At 39.8% G+C, this 13,811-nt stretch overlaps 4 protein-coding genes across 4 annotated transcripts; 2 read left to right on the top strand and 2 right to left on the bottom strand.

Moving 5' to 3' along the window:
* Positions 1-688: 688 nt before the first annotated feature.
* On the bottom strand, positions 689-2,060 carry LOC113570009 (transcription factor HES-5-like). Its single transcript, XM_081707010.1, has 2 exons — positions 1,965-2,060; positions 689-1,851 (listed from the first exon to the last, which is right to left on the bottom strand). Exons 1-2 carry the CDS (start codon positions 2,025-2,027, stop codon positions 1,390-1,392), a joined length of 525 nt encoding a protein of 174 aa, XP_081563136.1. The 5' UTR covers positions 2,028-2,060; the 3' UTR covers positions 689-1,389.
* A 1,885-nt stretch (positions 2,061-3,945) lies between these two features.
* On the top strand, positions 3,946-5,106 carry LOC113570008 (transcription factor HES-5-like). The gene is made up of 2 exons (XM_035522651.2): positions 3,946-4,039; positions 4,166-5,106. Exons 1-2 carry the CDS (start codon positions 3,977-3,979, stop codon positions 4,613-4,615), a joined length of 513 nt encoding a protein of 170 aa, XP_035378544.2. The 5' UTR covers positions 3,946-3,976; the 3' UTR covers positions 4,616-5,106.
* A 1,751-nt stretch (positions 5,107-6,857) lies between these two features.
* Positions 6,858-9,097, top strand: her12 (hairy-related 12). Its single transcript, XM_026998245.3, has 2 exons — positions 6,858-7,969; positions 8,086-9,097. The coding sequence occupies exons 1-2, from the start codon at positions 7,901-7,903 to the stop codon at positions 8,488-8,490; spliced, it is 474 nt and encodes a 157-aa protein (XP_026854046.2). The 5' UTR covers positions 6,858-7,900; the 3' UTR covers positions 8,491-9,097.
* A 131-nt stretch (positions 9,098-9,228) lies between these two features.
* tas1r1 (taste receptor, type 1, member 1) lies at positions 9,229-13,780 on the bottom strand. Its single transcript, XM_081707245.1, has 7 exons — positions 13,631-13,780; positions 13,211-13,570; positions 12,252-13,010; positions 11,827-12,048; positions 11,483-11,603; positions 10,811-11,181; positions 9,229-10,669 (listed from the first exon to the last, which is right to left on the bottom strand). The coding sequence occupies exons 1-7, from the start codon at positions 13,778-13,780 to the stop codon at positions 10,115-10,117; spliced, it is 2,538 nt and encodes an 845-aa protein (XP_081563371.1). The 3' UTR covers positions 9,229-10,114.
* Positions 13,781-13,811: the final 31 nt, after the last annotated feature.

Genomic DNA, 13,811 nt, shown 5'->3' with positions numbered 1-13,811 from the left:
AGAGCAAAAGGAAAACCCAAACTGCCTTTCCCAACCAGGGAAGGAAAGAGAGAGTCCAAGAGATGAGGAAGAAAGTCTCAAGAGGATGCCCTCAAGGTCTCTACCTCAATTACTGGCATTGTCCTTTGTCATAACTCTGAACAAAGACTGAGCACCAAAGGGCCTGTGAGCTGCTCCTGAGTAAGATGGATGACAGGTATGGCAAATTATCTCTGATTACTGTGAGGTGGTTCTATGACTCTCTCTGGTGGCTGAAGATGGCCTAGCCAACAAGTGGTCTGATTTTCTATACATTTTTAAATAAAAAAATCCTAAGCAGCATTTATAGTACCTTATAGAAAAGAAGATTCTGAGCAACATTCAATAAAAAGTCATTTGTTGTAATTAGTGAGCTTAATAAAGTATGTTATAAATTTCTTAACTGCTTATTAGTAAAAATAAATAAATAAATAAACAGTGGCAACTACCATCATAGGATGTGAAAGGATTACTAGTTCATTATGTATTACATATGTTTTATGTGTGGAAATACTATTGTGTCAAACCAAGAAATTACATTGACTTTGTCATTATTTTCATGTCATCAGAGAACATAGACAACAACCCACAAATTCACAAACACAACAATACTCTAACCTTTTCAAGCAAGCTTAACATTTTTAAGTATAACATGCTTTATTATTTTTAAAAGAAAATCCATAGAGATTATATTGATTGTATCATTACGTTTTATTTTCAGTACATTTTTGGAAGTGATGATTTTGTGTGCTAATAAATGAAGCAACATCCATGACCTTCACTGAAGGTGGCAAACTTGAGCCATTTCAAGTTTAAAGAACTAAGAAGTTACAATTAACTTATTTTAAAAATTAATTAATTAATTGATTCATTATGCACATAGCTAATGTAGCTAAATGAACAATATTATAAAATGTATGGAAAAACATGCATTTTTTCCCCAAACATTATAAAGACCTTTTGATGTACATGTTTAGACTGCACAGAATCCAAAAACTTTCTCCTATATCTCACTCCACTGGAGTAGGACATTCTCTATTAAACAATTAATTAAACAATCATTTGTTTCCATAAACAAAGTTATTTTAAAATATTTTCTTACACAATAAGAAATAATCTAAAAAGATAGCCTTCTTTGACTGAAAGCAGAATTCACACATCCTGGACATGTGTATTTACCCAATATGGGTTTTTTTCTTAAACATCCCAAATATTGGAAGATACTTGATAGTTACAGTAATTCATATTACATAGTAAGAAAATGGCATAGTCTATAGTTATGCAAAACTCCATAATGGAAACAACTGCGTATGGGTTCTCACAATGAAAACATTATGTTTCACAGATTAGAAAAATACATTCTTACAAACTTTAGAAAACACTTGTTTCTTCATCATAAGTGTCCACATGACTCTCCCAGGGCCTCCAGAGTGCACTGCATGCTGGAGTCTCCTCTTTGCTGCTGATCTGACAGGCTGGAGAGCTGAGCTGAGGCAGGACACTTCTGCTCTTCTCCAAGGAAGGCTGCATGCTGAGGAGGTGTTTCAGCAGTCTTCTCTGGGACTCAGTCTGCATTTGACACTGAGACAGGAAGTTGATGGCCTCCTCCACACACCTGGTGTAGCCTTCATTAGCTGCAGTAGAGCAGGGAGAGTCCATGTGAGACTGCTGCTGTTGTCTCAGGAAATGAACTGTCATCTCCAGGATGTTGGCTTTCTCCTGTCTGGAATCAGGCTGTTGCTTTAGGAACTCTTGACCCAGGAGAGACTTGAGCTTCTCAATGCTGCTGTTCATACGTTCTCTACGCATCTTTTCCACTACTGGCTTTCTGAACTGGAGAGAGAATGAGAGAGAAAGAACTGTTTAATACCACTGATATTCTTTCATACGTGTGCATACAAATTCACAAAACCTAAGTGTTTAAATTAATGAAGAATCCTGTTTACCTTATTTGTAAGTGGAAGATGTTCTGTGGAGTAGATCCTAGCAGCAGTGATAGCTGGAGTCATGGCTGTGTGTCTGCTGTTAGTTCTCTGTGAGGAGAAGACTGGAGCTGTGCTGAGCTCTCTAACTCCATCCTCTATTTATACTCCTCAATCTCCATATGAATGTGTGAGTCTTGGGTTTGGTGGAGGTTCTCACAGTCTGCAGCCAATGGTTGGGCTTGGATGACACTAAAGAACAGAGAACTGCCACATGCTCAATAAAGTGTGCATTACCCAGGAAACAATGAGTCCATCTCCAGGGTGCAGGTGGAGGGGTGGGTCAGGGTGATAGATAGTGTGTGGGAAAGTGAAAATGCCATCACTGTTGCCTTATGGTCATAGACAGTCTATCCTCCTTAATACACAATGCATGTTCATGCACTAATAACAGGTTCCACATTCAACCAGAAGACAGAAATGCCCTTGCACTTTGGAGAGTATTTATAGTTGACATACATATAGAACTGTTTGATGCCGAGATCTCTCAAGTAGTTTTATGTTGTATAAAACAATGAGTTAAAGAAAAGGTGTTTTGTACTATCCATGATTGATTTCACCATTTACTGAGGAATTTTGTTTAAATAATAATCTTCACGTCAAAGAGGGTTGCAATACAATTACAAGAGTTGCCATACCAGCATGAATTCCAGCATGCCTGCTTTATCTCTACCACAGTAGTTGTATGAGGTGTCATTGATTGCAGGTCTGATTGAGCAGTACAGCACTGAGAGTAGCCTCTCCAGAGCTTTCCCACACTCCTCCCATTCATACCGGGAGAGCTGAATAGAAGTGTGCCCCCATTAAGAGCAATTTAGCATCTGGGCGACAAACTCACTAGAGAGCTTCAGTTTGTATGAATGTGTGAACTTAGATGTTTGCAAACGTACTGCTACCTTTAGTAGTAAGGCAGCGACAACACTGCAGGTTATTGTGAAGCAAACACAATATGTTTATGTTGTACGTTCAGAATAAAACAAGCATGATATTCATGTCTGCAAGAGTGATCAAGCATGTTTATGTAGCTTGGCAGTAGTAGTTCAATATTGAATGCCCACATGCTTTTAATCCATACACTTAGAAGCACAGGAAAACACAGAGGATATGCAAGGTTTTCAACAAATAAAAAATGTGTATCTATTTGCCAATGTTTAGATGCTTCTTTTCTGCAAACAAAGAGATTAAAACAGTAATCCCATCAATACTGTCTATCATTTTGCCCAGTTAAGCAGTATTTGTACTATCATTGGTAATATTGAGGGGGGAGGGGTCACACTTCCATTGTCCACTGTGCCTGAAAAGAGTGTGTGAAAGCCCTAGAGAATGCAGTCACTATACTTAATGTGAATTAATTACTTAATGTGATGTAGCAAAGAAATCCAAGAAATCGATAAGGGTGAGGTAACTGAGAGCAGTTTTTTTTATGATTTCCCAAGAATGTGACCATAAGAAGACTGTAAGAAGTCCCTAACTCAGATCATTCAAATCACTCATAATTTTTCATATATGTGAACTTGCAAACATAAGTGCCTATCAAATTGCTGATAAGCCTTCTATCTTTTTTTCAGAAGGGTGACATTTTAAATAAAATAACCAATATTTTTGATGCTTGCTCTATTACATTTAACATGCAGTCTTTGAGTGGCGCGTGCTTTGCCACCAACTAACCTCATAATGTCATGTGTCAGTGATGCTTTTAACACGAGGTCTCCACTTTCTCATACACCTCTTTCTTTCTCCACCTGCTCCCTGGAGATGGACTCATTGTTTCCTTGGCAATGCACACCTCATTGAGCATGTGGCAGCTCTCTGTTACTTAATGTTATCCAACTGGCTGCAGACTGTGAGAACCTCCACCAAACCCAAGACTCACGCGTTCATATGGAGATTCGGGAGTATAAATAGAGGATGGAGTTAGAGAGTTCAGCACAGCTCCAGTCTTCTCCTCAAAGAGAACTAACAGAAGACACACAGCCATGACTCCAGATATCACTGCAGCTAGGATCTACTCCAGAGAACATCTTCCACTTACAAATAAGGTAAATAGCAAAATAATATATTTTCTTTATTAATTTAACTTGAAATGTTATCTGTACATTCATTTGCATGTGTATGAAAGAATATTAGTGATATTAAATAGTTTTCCCTCTTCATTCTCTCTCCAGTTCAGAAAGCCAGTAGTGGAGAAGATGCGTAGAGAACGTATGAACAGCAGCATTGAGAAGCTCAAGTCTCTCCTGGGTCAAGAGTTCCTAAAGCAACAGCCTGATTCCAGACAGGAGAAAGCCAACATCCTGGAGATGACAGTTCATTTCCTGAGACAACAGCAGCAGTCTCATATGGACTCTCCCTGCTCTACTGTAGCTAATGAAGGCTACACCAGGTGTGTGCAGGAGGCCATCAACTTCCTGTCTCAGTGTCAAGTGCAGACTGAGTCCCAGAGAAGACTGCTGAAACACCTCCTCAGCATGCAGCCTTCCTTGGAGAAGAGCAGAAGTGTCCTGCCTCAGCTCAGCTCTCCAGCCTGTCAGATCAACAGCAAAGAGGAGACTCCAGCATGCAGTGCACTCTGGAGGCCCTGGAAGAGCCACCAATGCCATGCAGGCCATGCCTGATAGTCAGTGGCATGGACAGTTCAACAGTGTAACTGTTATTACAGTTAAAGAAGATTAGTATTAATTTTACTGAAACATTAGGTTTCTGTTATCTGTATTCCTGTTTGGGAAAATATTATAAAGCTTAAAAGATTCCTGTCTTGAACAGGCCATAATTCTGTATCTCTCAGGAGAGCTTTTTTTTTTTTTTTTTTTTTTAAATACCCTCCTATTTTGGAAGGATAGTACTTTTTAATAATATTTTGTGAAAACATCTCAGATTGAGATTATGAGATATAGTGTTTAACTATGGTTTTATCTGTGAATCGATCCAATGGATCATTTCATATATTGAATTAACTTGTAAGCCTGAAACATTTGTTTCCAAGTGCCTTTCCTCTGTCAGCAATGATTCCTGTATTCTTGAATTTAATCGCTGGAATGTTCATAAATTAGAATGATAAGGGCCATGCTGGTGTTTCCATCACTTTAGTAAATGTAATATAAAGATGGTGATCATCATTAAATAAATTTTCATATAAAATATAACACTTGTGTCTGCACTTATGTTTGTTAAAAATACAACAGATACATCACATTACAGGCTAAACTAATTAACTAGGAAAGATGAATACAAAAGGAAAGTTTAAATTCTCTTCTGTATTTAAGCTTTTGGCAATCATAGAAACATTTCCACAGTTACCTATCTCTTGATCAAAGGACCCTTTACAATGAACTTTATTTATATACAATGCATAAACAGCTTCGAAAACCTGATCTTAATCTTAAAACCTCAACTTAAGTTGTAATAATGAACAAAAACAGACTTAATAACAGACTTACTATTTATTTAAAGTACAAACATCAAATTTAATAAACAATACATGTACCAATTTCCAATGCCATATCTATATAGAACAAATGCAATATGATCCAATCACAAGAGACTGCCAAATCCTGATTATTCTAAGCAATTTACAAACTTTTTTTCTTACCACCCTACATATTATAAATTTAAATAAGTGTGATTTGTATCAATAAAAAAACTGTTTCTGCAGTTCTTTGCTTTTTAACAATTTCACTTCAGTTAAAGATGAGATTACATACAAAATATGTACAGAAATTAATGTAGATTAATAATTTTCTTTACTGTATTGTATAATTTATCCACAATTTACATAAACACATTGAATTAATTTATTTTTCATTCAAAGTTTCAGCAACAGTTTCTTGCTGTTTTGCTGTAATGAAGATATTTATTATCCTATAAACATTGTACTTGTGCTGGTTCTATAAGCCTTGCAAATGTTAAAGATCGGGAATGTATTTATAACATGAGGAATTTTGGGAAAGTCTTGGGAGCAAAGTAGTTCTTATGGTCCAGATGGTCTTACTGTGTGTAAGGTCTCTCCCTTGAACAAAGAGAGATCAAACACCATGGCTAATGTGATGTGTAACAAGACACACTTCTATTGTCCCCTTATTGGGGGCAGTGAATAAACGGACTGTGGGAAAGAGAAGACCAGCCCTCTCACACAGAACTCCTGGGAATCTCACTACCACCCTGCCTCTGTAACAGTGATTCCCATACCACACAGTATGTGATTCAGTAGTACATGCATGTGCACAATATTCATGGTCATAGACCTGCTTAAGGGGGAAAAAAATATAAAAAACAACATGAAATTAATTTGAACATAAAATTCTGATAATCCCTAAAGAATCAAGATGAAAACCTCCTAATGTACATAAAAATCAGAATTCTGTATCCAGTACAATGTAATATAGAATTAACTATGAAAATTGTGCTATGTTGAAAGTAAAATCACAATTACGTGACAAGTAATGAAAACACTTATTTTTGCCAGAGTAACTTTGTCTACCACTTGATCACTTGTTTGTTGCCAAACAATCAGCCATTTACCAAGCCTAATAGACCTCTCAGTACACTAGTTTTTGAATTCAACAGATTGCATGTTATCCTTGCATTACAAGAGCCCAACACGTCCCAAACCATAATGCTGTCCTAATGCATTACTGTATTGTTTATGACAAGAAATCCATACTGTGTAGAATAGCCTTCATGTGAGCATATATTATTGCTATTACATCGGTATGTGAATCTTTACTACTGAGTATTTATTGAACAGTATTAGGAGGTTCTTAGCTTTGATCCATCGGTCTGCGCGGCGTAGGCAGCGTGCCCCGTGCTTTCCCACACTCGACCAGCCAACCACCCTGCCACTTCAGCGAGACAATAGCAGGCATCAGTCACGCCTTGGGAACAGAGTCTGCGTGTATGGGCCGGTTGTGAGAAGCGTGGGAGACACATGCACTAATTAGGCAGTAAAAGTGTGAACAGCTAACCAGACCGATCTCCAAACACGTGTCTAATGCTCTTTCGAGACGTTGTCAAATAAACTCACTCAAACACAAAATATAATGTGCGTGATTTAGGCTATTCTTCCGAATATAGCTGCATCAAACTGCACGGGTCTAGACTATTATTACGTGCCAAATCCTAATTTGTTTCTTTAACTGCCTTTCAGTCCGGAACTGTTCGGAAACTGCCACGTGGACGCATCCAGCTTTTTGATAATTACCGTGAGCATTTTGTCACCTTTGTAACCAAGCCAAAGTTGTTAAAAGCAAACCAAAAGGTAGCGGGTTATTTGTTTAGAGCGACGCTCCGAGCCTCTTTGATGTGTGCGCTTCCTCCACGTGCCATTATTAGACCTTTGTGTTAGTGTCAGGCTCCTGTACATGTTAACGTGAATTCATGTGAGTGAAGGCTTACTCTGTGTAATCCAAGTCATTTAAATGAATTAAGCTTCGGTTAACTGTGGATACCAGTTGTGTTGAGTTTCTGGAAGTATGCACAACCTAAACTCAAAAATAAATGAATAGCTGTGTATTTTAGGTTTATTTTCAAATTCTATAAAATAGGCATTTGCTGTATACAGACATCAAAATCTAGAAGTGTTTAAAATATAATCATGGAAAATAAAATGGCAAAATGTCCGTTCTAAAATTGTGCCACGCCTCGTGAGAAATTTCTCATACAATAAAAATGGCATGTCTTCTGATACCTTGGGAAACTTTCTCCTGAAAGAAGTCATGACCAGTTAGCTATAAAATGAATGTCTCCTATTGTTGCAATGAGCCAACCCTCTGGGCCCTGAGTGTGGGAAAAGCAATACAGCACAAGCCACATGGCTTTGTAATGCAAATGACTGCCTATAAATATGGCAGTCTGTTCCTCACTGAGACCCACAACCCACTTGACAGCCCAGGAAAACCGAGAACATGGCTCCACACACAGCTACTCTCTCCACCTTTGACCACCTGAGATTCAGCGACAAAGACAAACTTAAGGCAAGATCTTTTAGACCATCAAAACAGCAACAACAACAAAAAAAACTACTTCGTCCTCAGCCTTCATTTAATAATTTATATCATATACTAATCAACTGTTTTTAATCCATTTACAGATGAGGAAACCCATCATAGAGAAGATGCGTCGAGACCGCATCAACAGCAGCATTGATCAACTCAAGAAACTGTTGGAGAAGGAGGTGCGCAGCCAAAACTCCAGCGCCAAGCTAGAGAAGGCCGACGTTCTGGAGATGACCGTCAGCTTCCTGAAACAGTGGCAGGGGCTCCCAGCGGCGCTGGTTTCGAGGGACTATGATGAAGGATACTCGCGCTGCTGGAGGGAGTCCCTACAGTTCCACAATGTCCACTCCAGCAGAGGACAATCCACTCAGGAGCTACAGCAATGTCACCAACCCCAGCCAAGTAGCACAGTGCTCTGCTGCAGCCTTCCTCCACCCAGCTCCAAACGGTGCCCCGCAACACAGCCACAGCCTGGCAGCCATCTCTGGAGGCCCTGGTAGAGGCAAGAACGATGGACATTTATAAACCTGAGGAGCAATGATGTTCATGTGCCTCACTAAAGTAGGAGATATTTATTTCCAGAATTAAAGCTTGGCGTGTTTTGTCATCATATTGATGGCAAAGGCTTGAGATTAACTTTTTTTCCCCGTTCGCTGAGAGGGAAGCTTTAATTATGACTGTGGCCTTATTAGTTATGTAATAATGGCATTTACTGTGATGTTTAACATGTAATTTATTATAGTTGTTTTTACTTTGGTTACAGCAAATGATGTGTACACATTTTGTGTGATGCGTATGTAACTGCAGTTGACTCCAGTGGAGTATATATGTTTTGCATATAAGATCTATGAATTTGTATTGTATTTAAAAGTCTTCCAAAGTATATTGGTCTTTTTGTTGAGTTCATTTGTTAAATTAGGATGAAGGAAACCTATTAACTAGTCCATTGTGGAAGTGGTACTGTGATTGAATTTGTGTAAACAAGCTCTTATTCTTTCTCATAAAATTTTGTTTTATAATATTCAATGTCTCACAATTACACATATCTGAAAGTTGCTAATGAACTATTTTTCAACCAGAAACATTAAATAAAGAATAAATAAATAATTACAGAATTTGTGGTTTTGTTTGATTCAAATTTTACTTTATCATGCATTAGTATTGTGATTTAACTTTATTATTTTTGATGTAATACCAGAAATAAAACAAGCATCCTAAATATATTATGGCTTTTTAAGTAACCCAGTATAAAATCTCTAGTGACATTCTTAAGAGGTTATTTTTTTACTCTTTTTTCTTACAAATGCATTCATTAAATAGCATAGCAAATATTCGTTATAGTGTGTATAGCAAATATGGTACACAAATGTTTGCTATACACACTAAAACAGGTATTTGCAAGCCCAGATGACTGTGAAATGCCACTTTAAAGCAGTCATTCAAACTCTCCTATACAGACACAATTCTATTTTTCCATTATTATTGTTCCATGCGCTGAATAGATTAGTGTGGAAAACACACCCGTTCAGCTTACTCACACTTTCTAGAGTCTATGGAATAAACTTCTCTAATACAAAACCCTTTTCATCATGTCATCTGCTCAAAAGGGCAGTGTGTGTTTGTGCGTATGCATGTGTGTGTGTGTGTGTGTGTGTGTGTGTGTGTGTGAGAGCAAGTGGGTATATAGCATGACACATTAGTGAGTGACTAATGGAGATGGATAGGTTGAAAAAGTGAACAGACTTATGTTTATTGTATCTGTTACTGGGTTAAGACCTGCTATTGACCAGTGGGATTTAAGAACATCTGCTATAGCAACTACAAGATCAAGATCAGGATTTAAAGCAGGTGCATAGCTGAACTTTTATCCAAGGTTGACTTCTTTAGCGTGAAACTGGACACACATGCCAGAGAATAGAGTTCAGGACAGATGGTCACCCGTGCCAGCCTAGACCGTGCCAACACTCTTTCATTTCTTTCCTTTACATATGGCTCAAGCATATGCCAAGCAGCCTAAGTGAAAGACAACCTCAGAATCAGCTGCCTCTAAAACTGTTGAAATTAAGATTATGTTGCGCTATGGGAGTATGCAAGTAGAATTGTCAGATCATTAAGAGGCACTTTTCACTGTTTGGTCATGGTATACATTTGAATGCAGTTTTGGAAGTGGGCAATGGTGTTCATTTGGGGTTTTAACAAAATTATATATACTTTAGGTAAGAAGTATCCACCAAGTATTCCAAGAACACTGGAAAGTACTGCAGTCACCTCCAGAGCTATAGCTAAAATCCCTCTGTTAACAGTGTAAACCGTGAAGACGGAGATCCAGGACATAATATAGACCATGAGGCTGAATGTAATGCACTTGGACTCATTGTAATTGGCTGGCAGGTTTTTACCAATGTAACTGAGGCAGAAACAAAGTAAACTAAGCAGAGACATAAAAGTGATCTCTACAAATGCTCCAGGAGACATGATGTTGGTGCACTCCAGAATGATACTGTCATGGTAGAAGTCATAGTTCTCTGAGGGCAAAGGTGGATCCAAAGTTACACTGAGAACCGAGATGAGAAACTCTGCCGTGAAGATGACCAGGATGAAGATCTCAGGGCCTCGGTTTTTGGCCCAAGTCTCATAGAACCGAGGAAGCTTTGAAGACCATTTGAATATGCAAACTACCTGTAGTGCGAGGAAGGTAAAGAAATGTTCCACTCGAGAACAGAATGCTTTGAAAATAGCTAAGAAAATATCTAAGAGATTAAAATATGTCTCCACCCCCCACCCCCCAACCTGCTGTCACCTTCACATGACCCATCTCACCTGGAAGGAGCGAATGGTCACGCAGGCCAGGCAGACGGTGAAGCTGAGGATGAAGAAGGACTTCTGGAACAGGCAGGACAGCTGCGAGGGCACGCCAAAGTGGGCCAGGGTGCTGCAGCAGGCCGCGCTCAGCGACAGCAGCATCAGTAGGCAGGTCCTGCCCCCAGCAGACTTCACCACTGGCGTGTTCAGCTTGAGCAGAAAGACCAGAGTGGTTCCCAGGGTGAGCAGCAGGGTCAAGGCCACCAGAACCAGGAGGGCGAAGGCCAGTGGAGCCTCCCAAGGCAGGTACAGCACCTCTCTGTTCAGGCACTCCTCACTCTGGGCTGGAGACCACTGGTTTCGCTTGCATGGCTGGCAGCTGGTAGAGCCTGGTATGATGCAGAGGGCAAAACTCATGTCAGATGTATCAGATTGTTGGGTATGTAGTATTTGCTAGACATGTTGTGCAAAGGTAAGTGTTTGATACAGATTCATAATGTAGCGGATTTGCACAGCATTTGGCTGTAATAATACTCTATTACAACCTTTGGGGAAAAAATTGATGAAAACAACACAATTTGTGCCATCTTGTGGTGACATGTTAAATTACAAGCACCACACCATGCGTTGCTGCTTTCCGTTGTAATGGACAGGCAGGTATTCATTAAGTTAACTATTAAGTATATTCACCAGTATTGTTGAGAAAAGTGGAAACTGGGCATGGCATGCACTTGAAACAGCACTTATGCTGTCCAACCTGGAGTTTACTCTGCCCAAAGGGACACTCTGGGGAGCACTGTGACACAGGCACCTGAACAGAAGAGAATACACAGAATACTCACATATGCACTCATCCAAGATATTCATAAAGCTATTGACATATGGTACTTGGAAATGTTTTCATCCTATTAAAACCTTTTTTTTTTAATAATTATATTTGGCCATATATTATAATATTGTAATAGGCTAAGTTTGAGAATTTCTTTACTGATCAGCAGATAGTTAAATTGTCATGAAGAAGGAAACACTCTTACAGCGGCTATATCTGAAGTGTCTCCCCTCCACTGAATCTGCGAAGGGTCCAGCTGAAGATCAGGGGGATCTGGAGTGAATGTCCCCACCACTCTTAATGACCATGTTTTATTTTGCCATATCCATGTCACAATGTCATATCCTGTGGGGGGGTCTCCATTTTCATCAAAATATACTAAAGTGTTTCTGACTGAAAACCGTACATGCTTTAAATGTTGAAAGATCTTAGGGGTTCAAAGAAAAGAGATCATTAGTGAAAGACACTAAATTGGATTGATTTAATGTAACAAAAAGCCTGTTACTTGTATTTAGAGTTTTTTACTAATAACAGCAAAGACATTTTAACTGAATTAACATTTGAAAGCAGCAAAATATATGAATTCAGAAGAAAGCGTCAGTTATCTTCAAAAGGACATTAAAATCCTACCTGCCATGGCTGTATTTGGGTTTTCTGACATTCTGCTGAATCACAGTTGAGGACCTGCCGCAGTGCCTGAGCCACTGCATATACCGCCTTATGCACATTAAAAAATGATGAAATATCATATTCCTCCAGGGAATAGTTCTGAGTTGCCATTGTGTACAGGTCTGTATTTTGCACACAGGGAACCCTCATTTCACTGCTGTTGTGTGACATACTGATATCTTTAAGCTTAGAAACAGACTGCTTCTCGAAGTCTCTGAACCCAGAAAAAGGCGTGTATTTGATGGACACACCTATGACAGTTCCAATAGAACTGATTCCTGGGATTCCAGACACTAAGGTTGCCACAGACCAGTCCTCCGTCCCAATCCACACCTTACCAGTCACATTGTATTCGATCACAAATGGAAAAAAGCCTGAGACAATTCTTTTGCTGGAAAACACAACTATGGTGTTGACTTTGGTTTTGATAATCTTTTTGACCATGTCCCGCAGGCTTTGACGTGTTCTGTCAGTAAGGCTTGGTATTACAGCTTGGTATGCAATACATATATTACTGTCTGACAGCTCCGTGGACAGGCTCTGCATTCCTTGCAGCCCATATGAGTTGTCACTGCCCAGAAGAACAATCCAGGTCCAGTTGAATCTCACAAGAATCTCAATCATGGCATGGACCTGGTTTTTATCACTGGGGATGGTGCGGAAGAAAGCTGGGTATATGTTTTTGTTACTCAGCAATTCATTTGATGCTTCATATGAGATCTGCAAAAAATAAATTGATGAGAAAGTGAGAATATAGAAGAGATGAAGAAAAGTCAGCCACATGTCTTGGTCCCACTGCACTACTGCCTTTGATATTACACTTTAATTAACACAATACTTAAACGTTGGCATCAAAAGGTAGTAAGAGTAAACCAAGCCTTTGTCCACTAAGTTGTTACGAGAGCTTTAGAATGCAAAACCTCAGGTAGCAGATAAGAGCCCAGTGCAGCCGCTGGGGTGAAAGCATAACTGCTACTGTCCGGACCGATGAGAGCCACTGCCTGGGGTCCCACTCCTGCCCTGTCATACTGCTGGGCTAGCAGGTCCACTGTAGCCAGGACACTGGCAGGGAGTGAGCACGTGTCATACACCTGGTAGCCCAGAGTAATACCCGGCAGGAGCCGTCCCGTCTGAGTGCCGTTGTTGATCTCCTCCACCGTGTACCGCAAGGCCTGCACCAAGTGGTAGCCATACTTGTTGGCTGCCCCTCTGGAAAAATCAACACAGGATATCAAAGAATAGAGCAAAACAGGGCAGCCATGAAACAGATTAATTAAACACTAAATACAGAGCACGCCGGGATGTAAGGAGTATGCAGTATCTTACTGTGCACAGTCTGCCATATGAGGTGTAGTCTGGATAGTGGCATCTGCATTGTGGATAGGGAACATGCCGTAGATGGTGAAATCTCCTTGGAGCTGGAGCCCGGCACCATGGTAGCAGCACCAGATGCACGCCAGAAGCAGGATCCCTTCCAGCAGCTCCCGCATGCTGCACACGTGCCTGCACCGACTGCGCACC

This window comes from Electrophorus electricus, chromosome 24 (genome assembly GCF_041902795.1).
Source record: "Electrophorus electricus isolate QZ-2024a chromosome 24, ASM4190279v1, whole genome shotgun sequence".
Classification (NCBI taxonomy): Eukaryota; Metazoa; Chordata; class Actinopteri; order Gymnotiformes; family Gymnotidae; genus Electrophorus; species Electrophorus electricus.
This window is presented reverse-complemented; position numbering and strand designations above follow the sequence as displayed.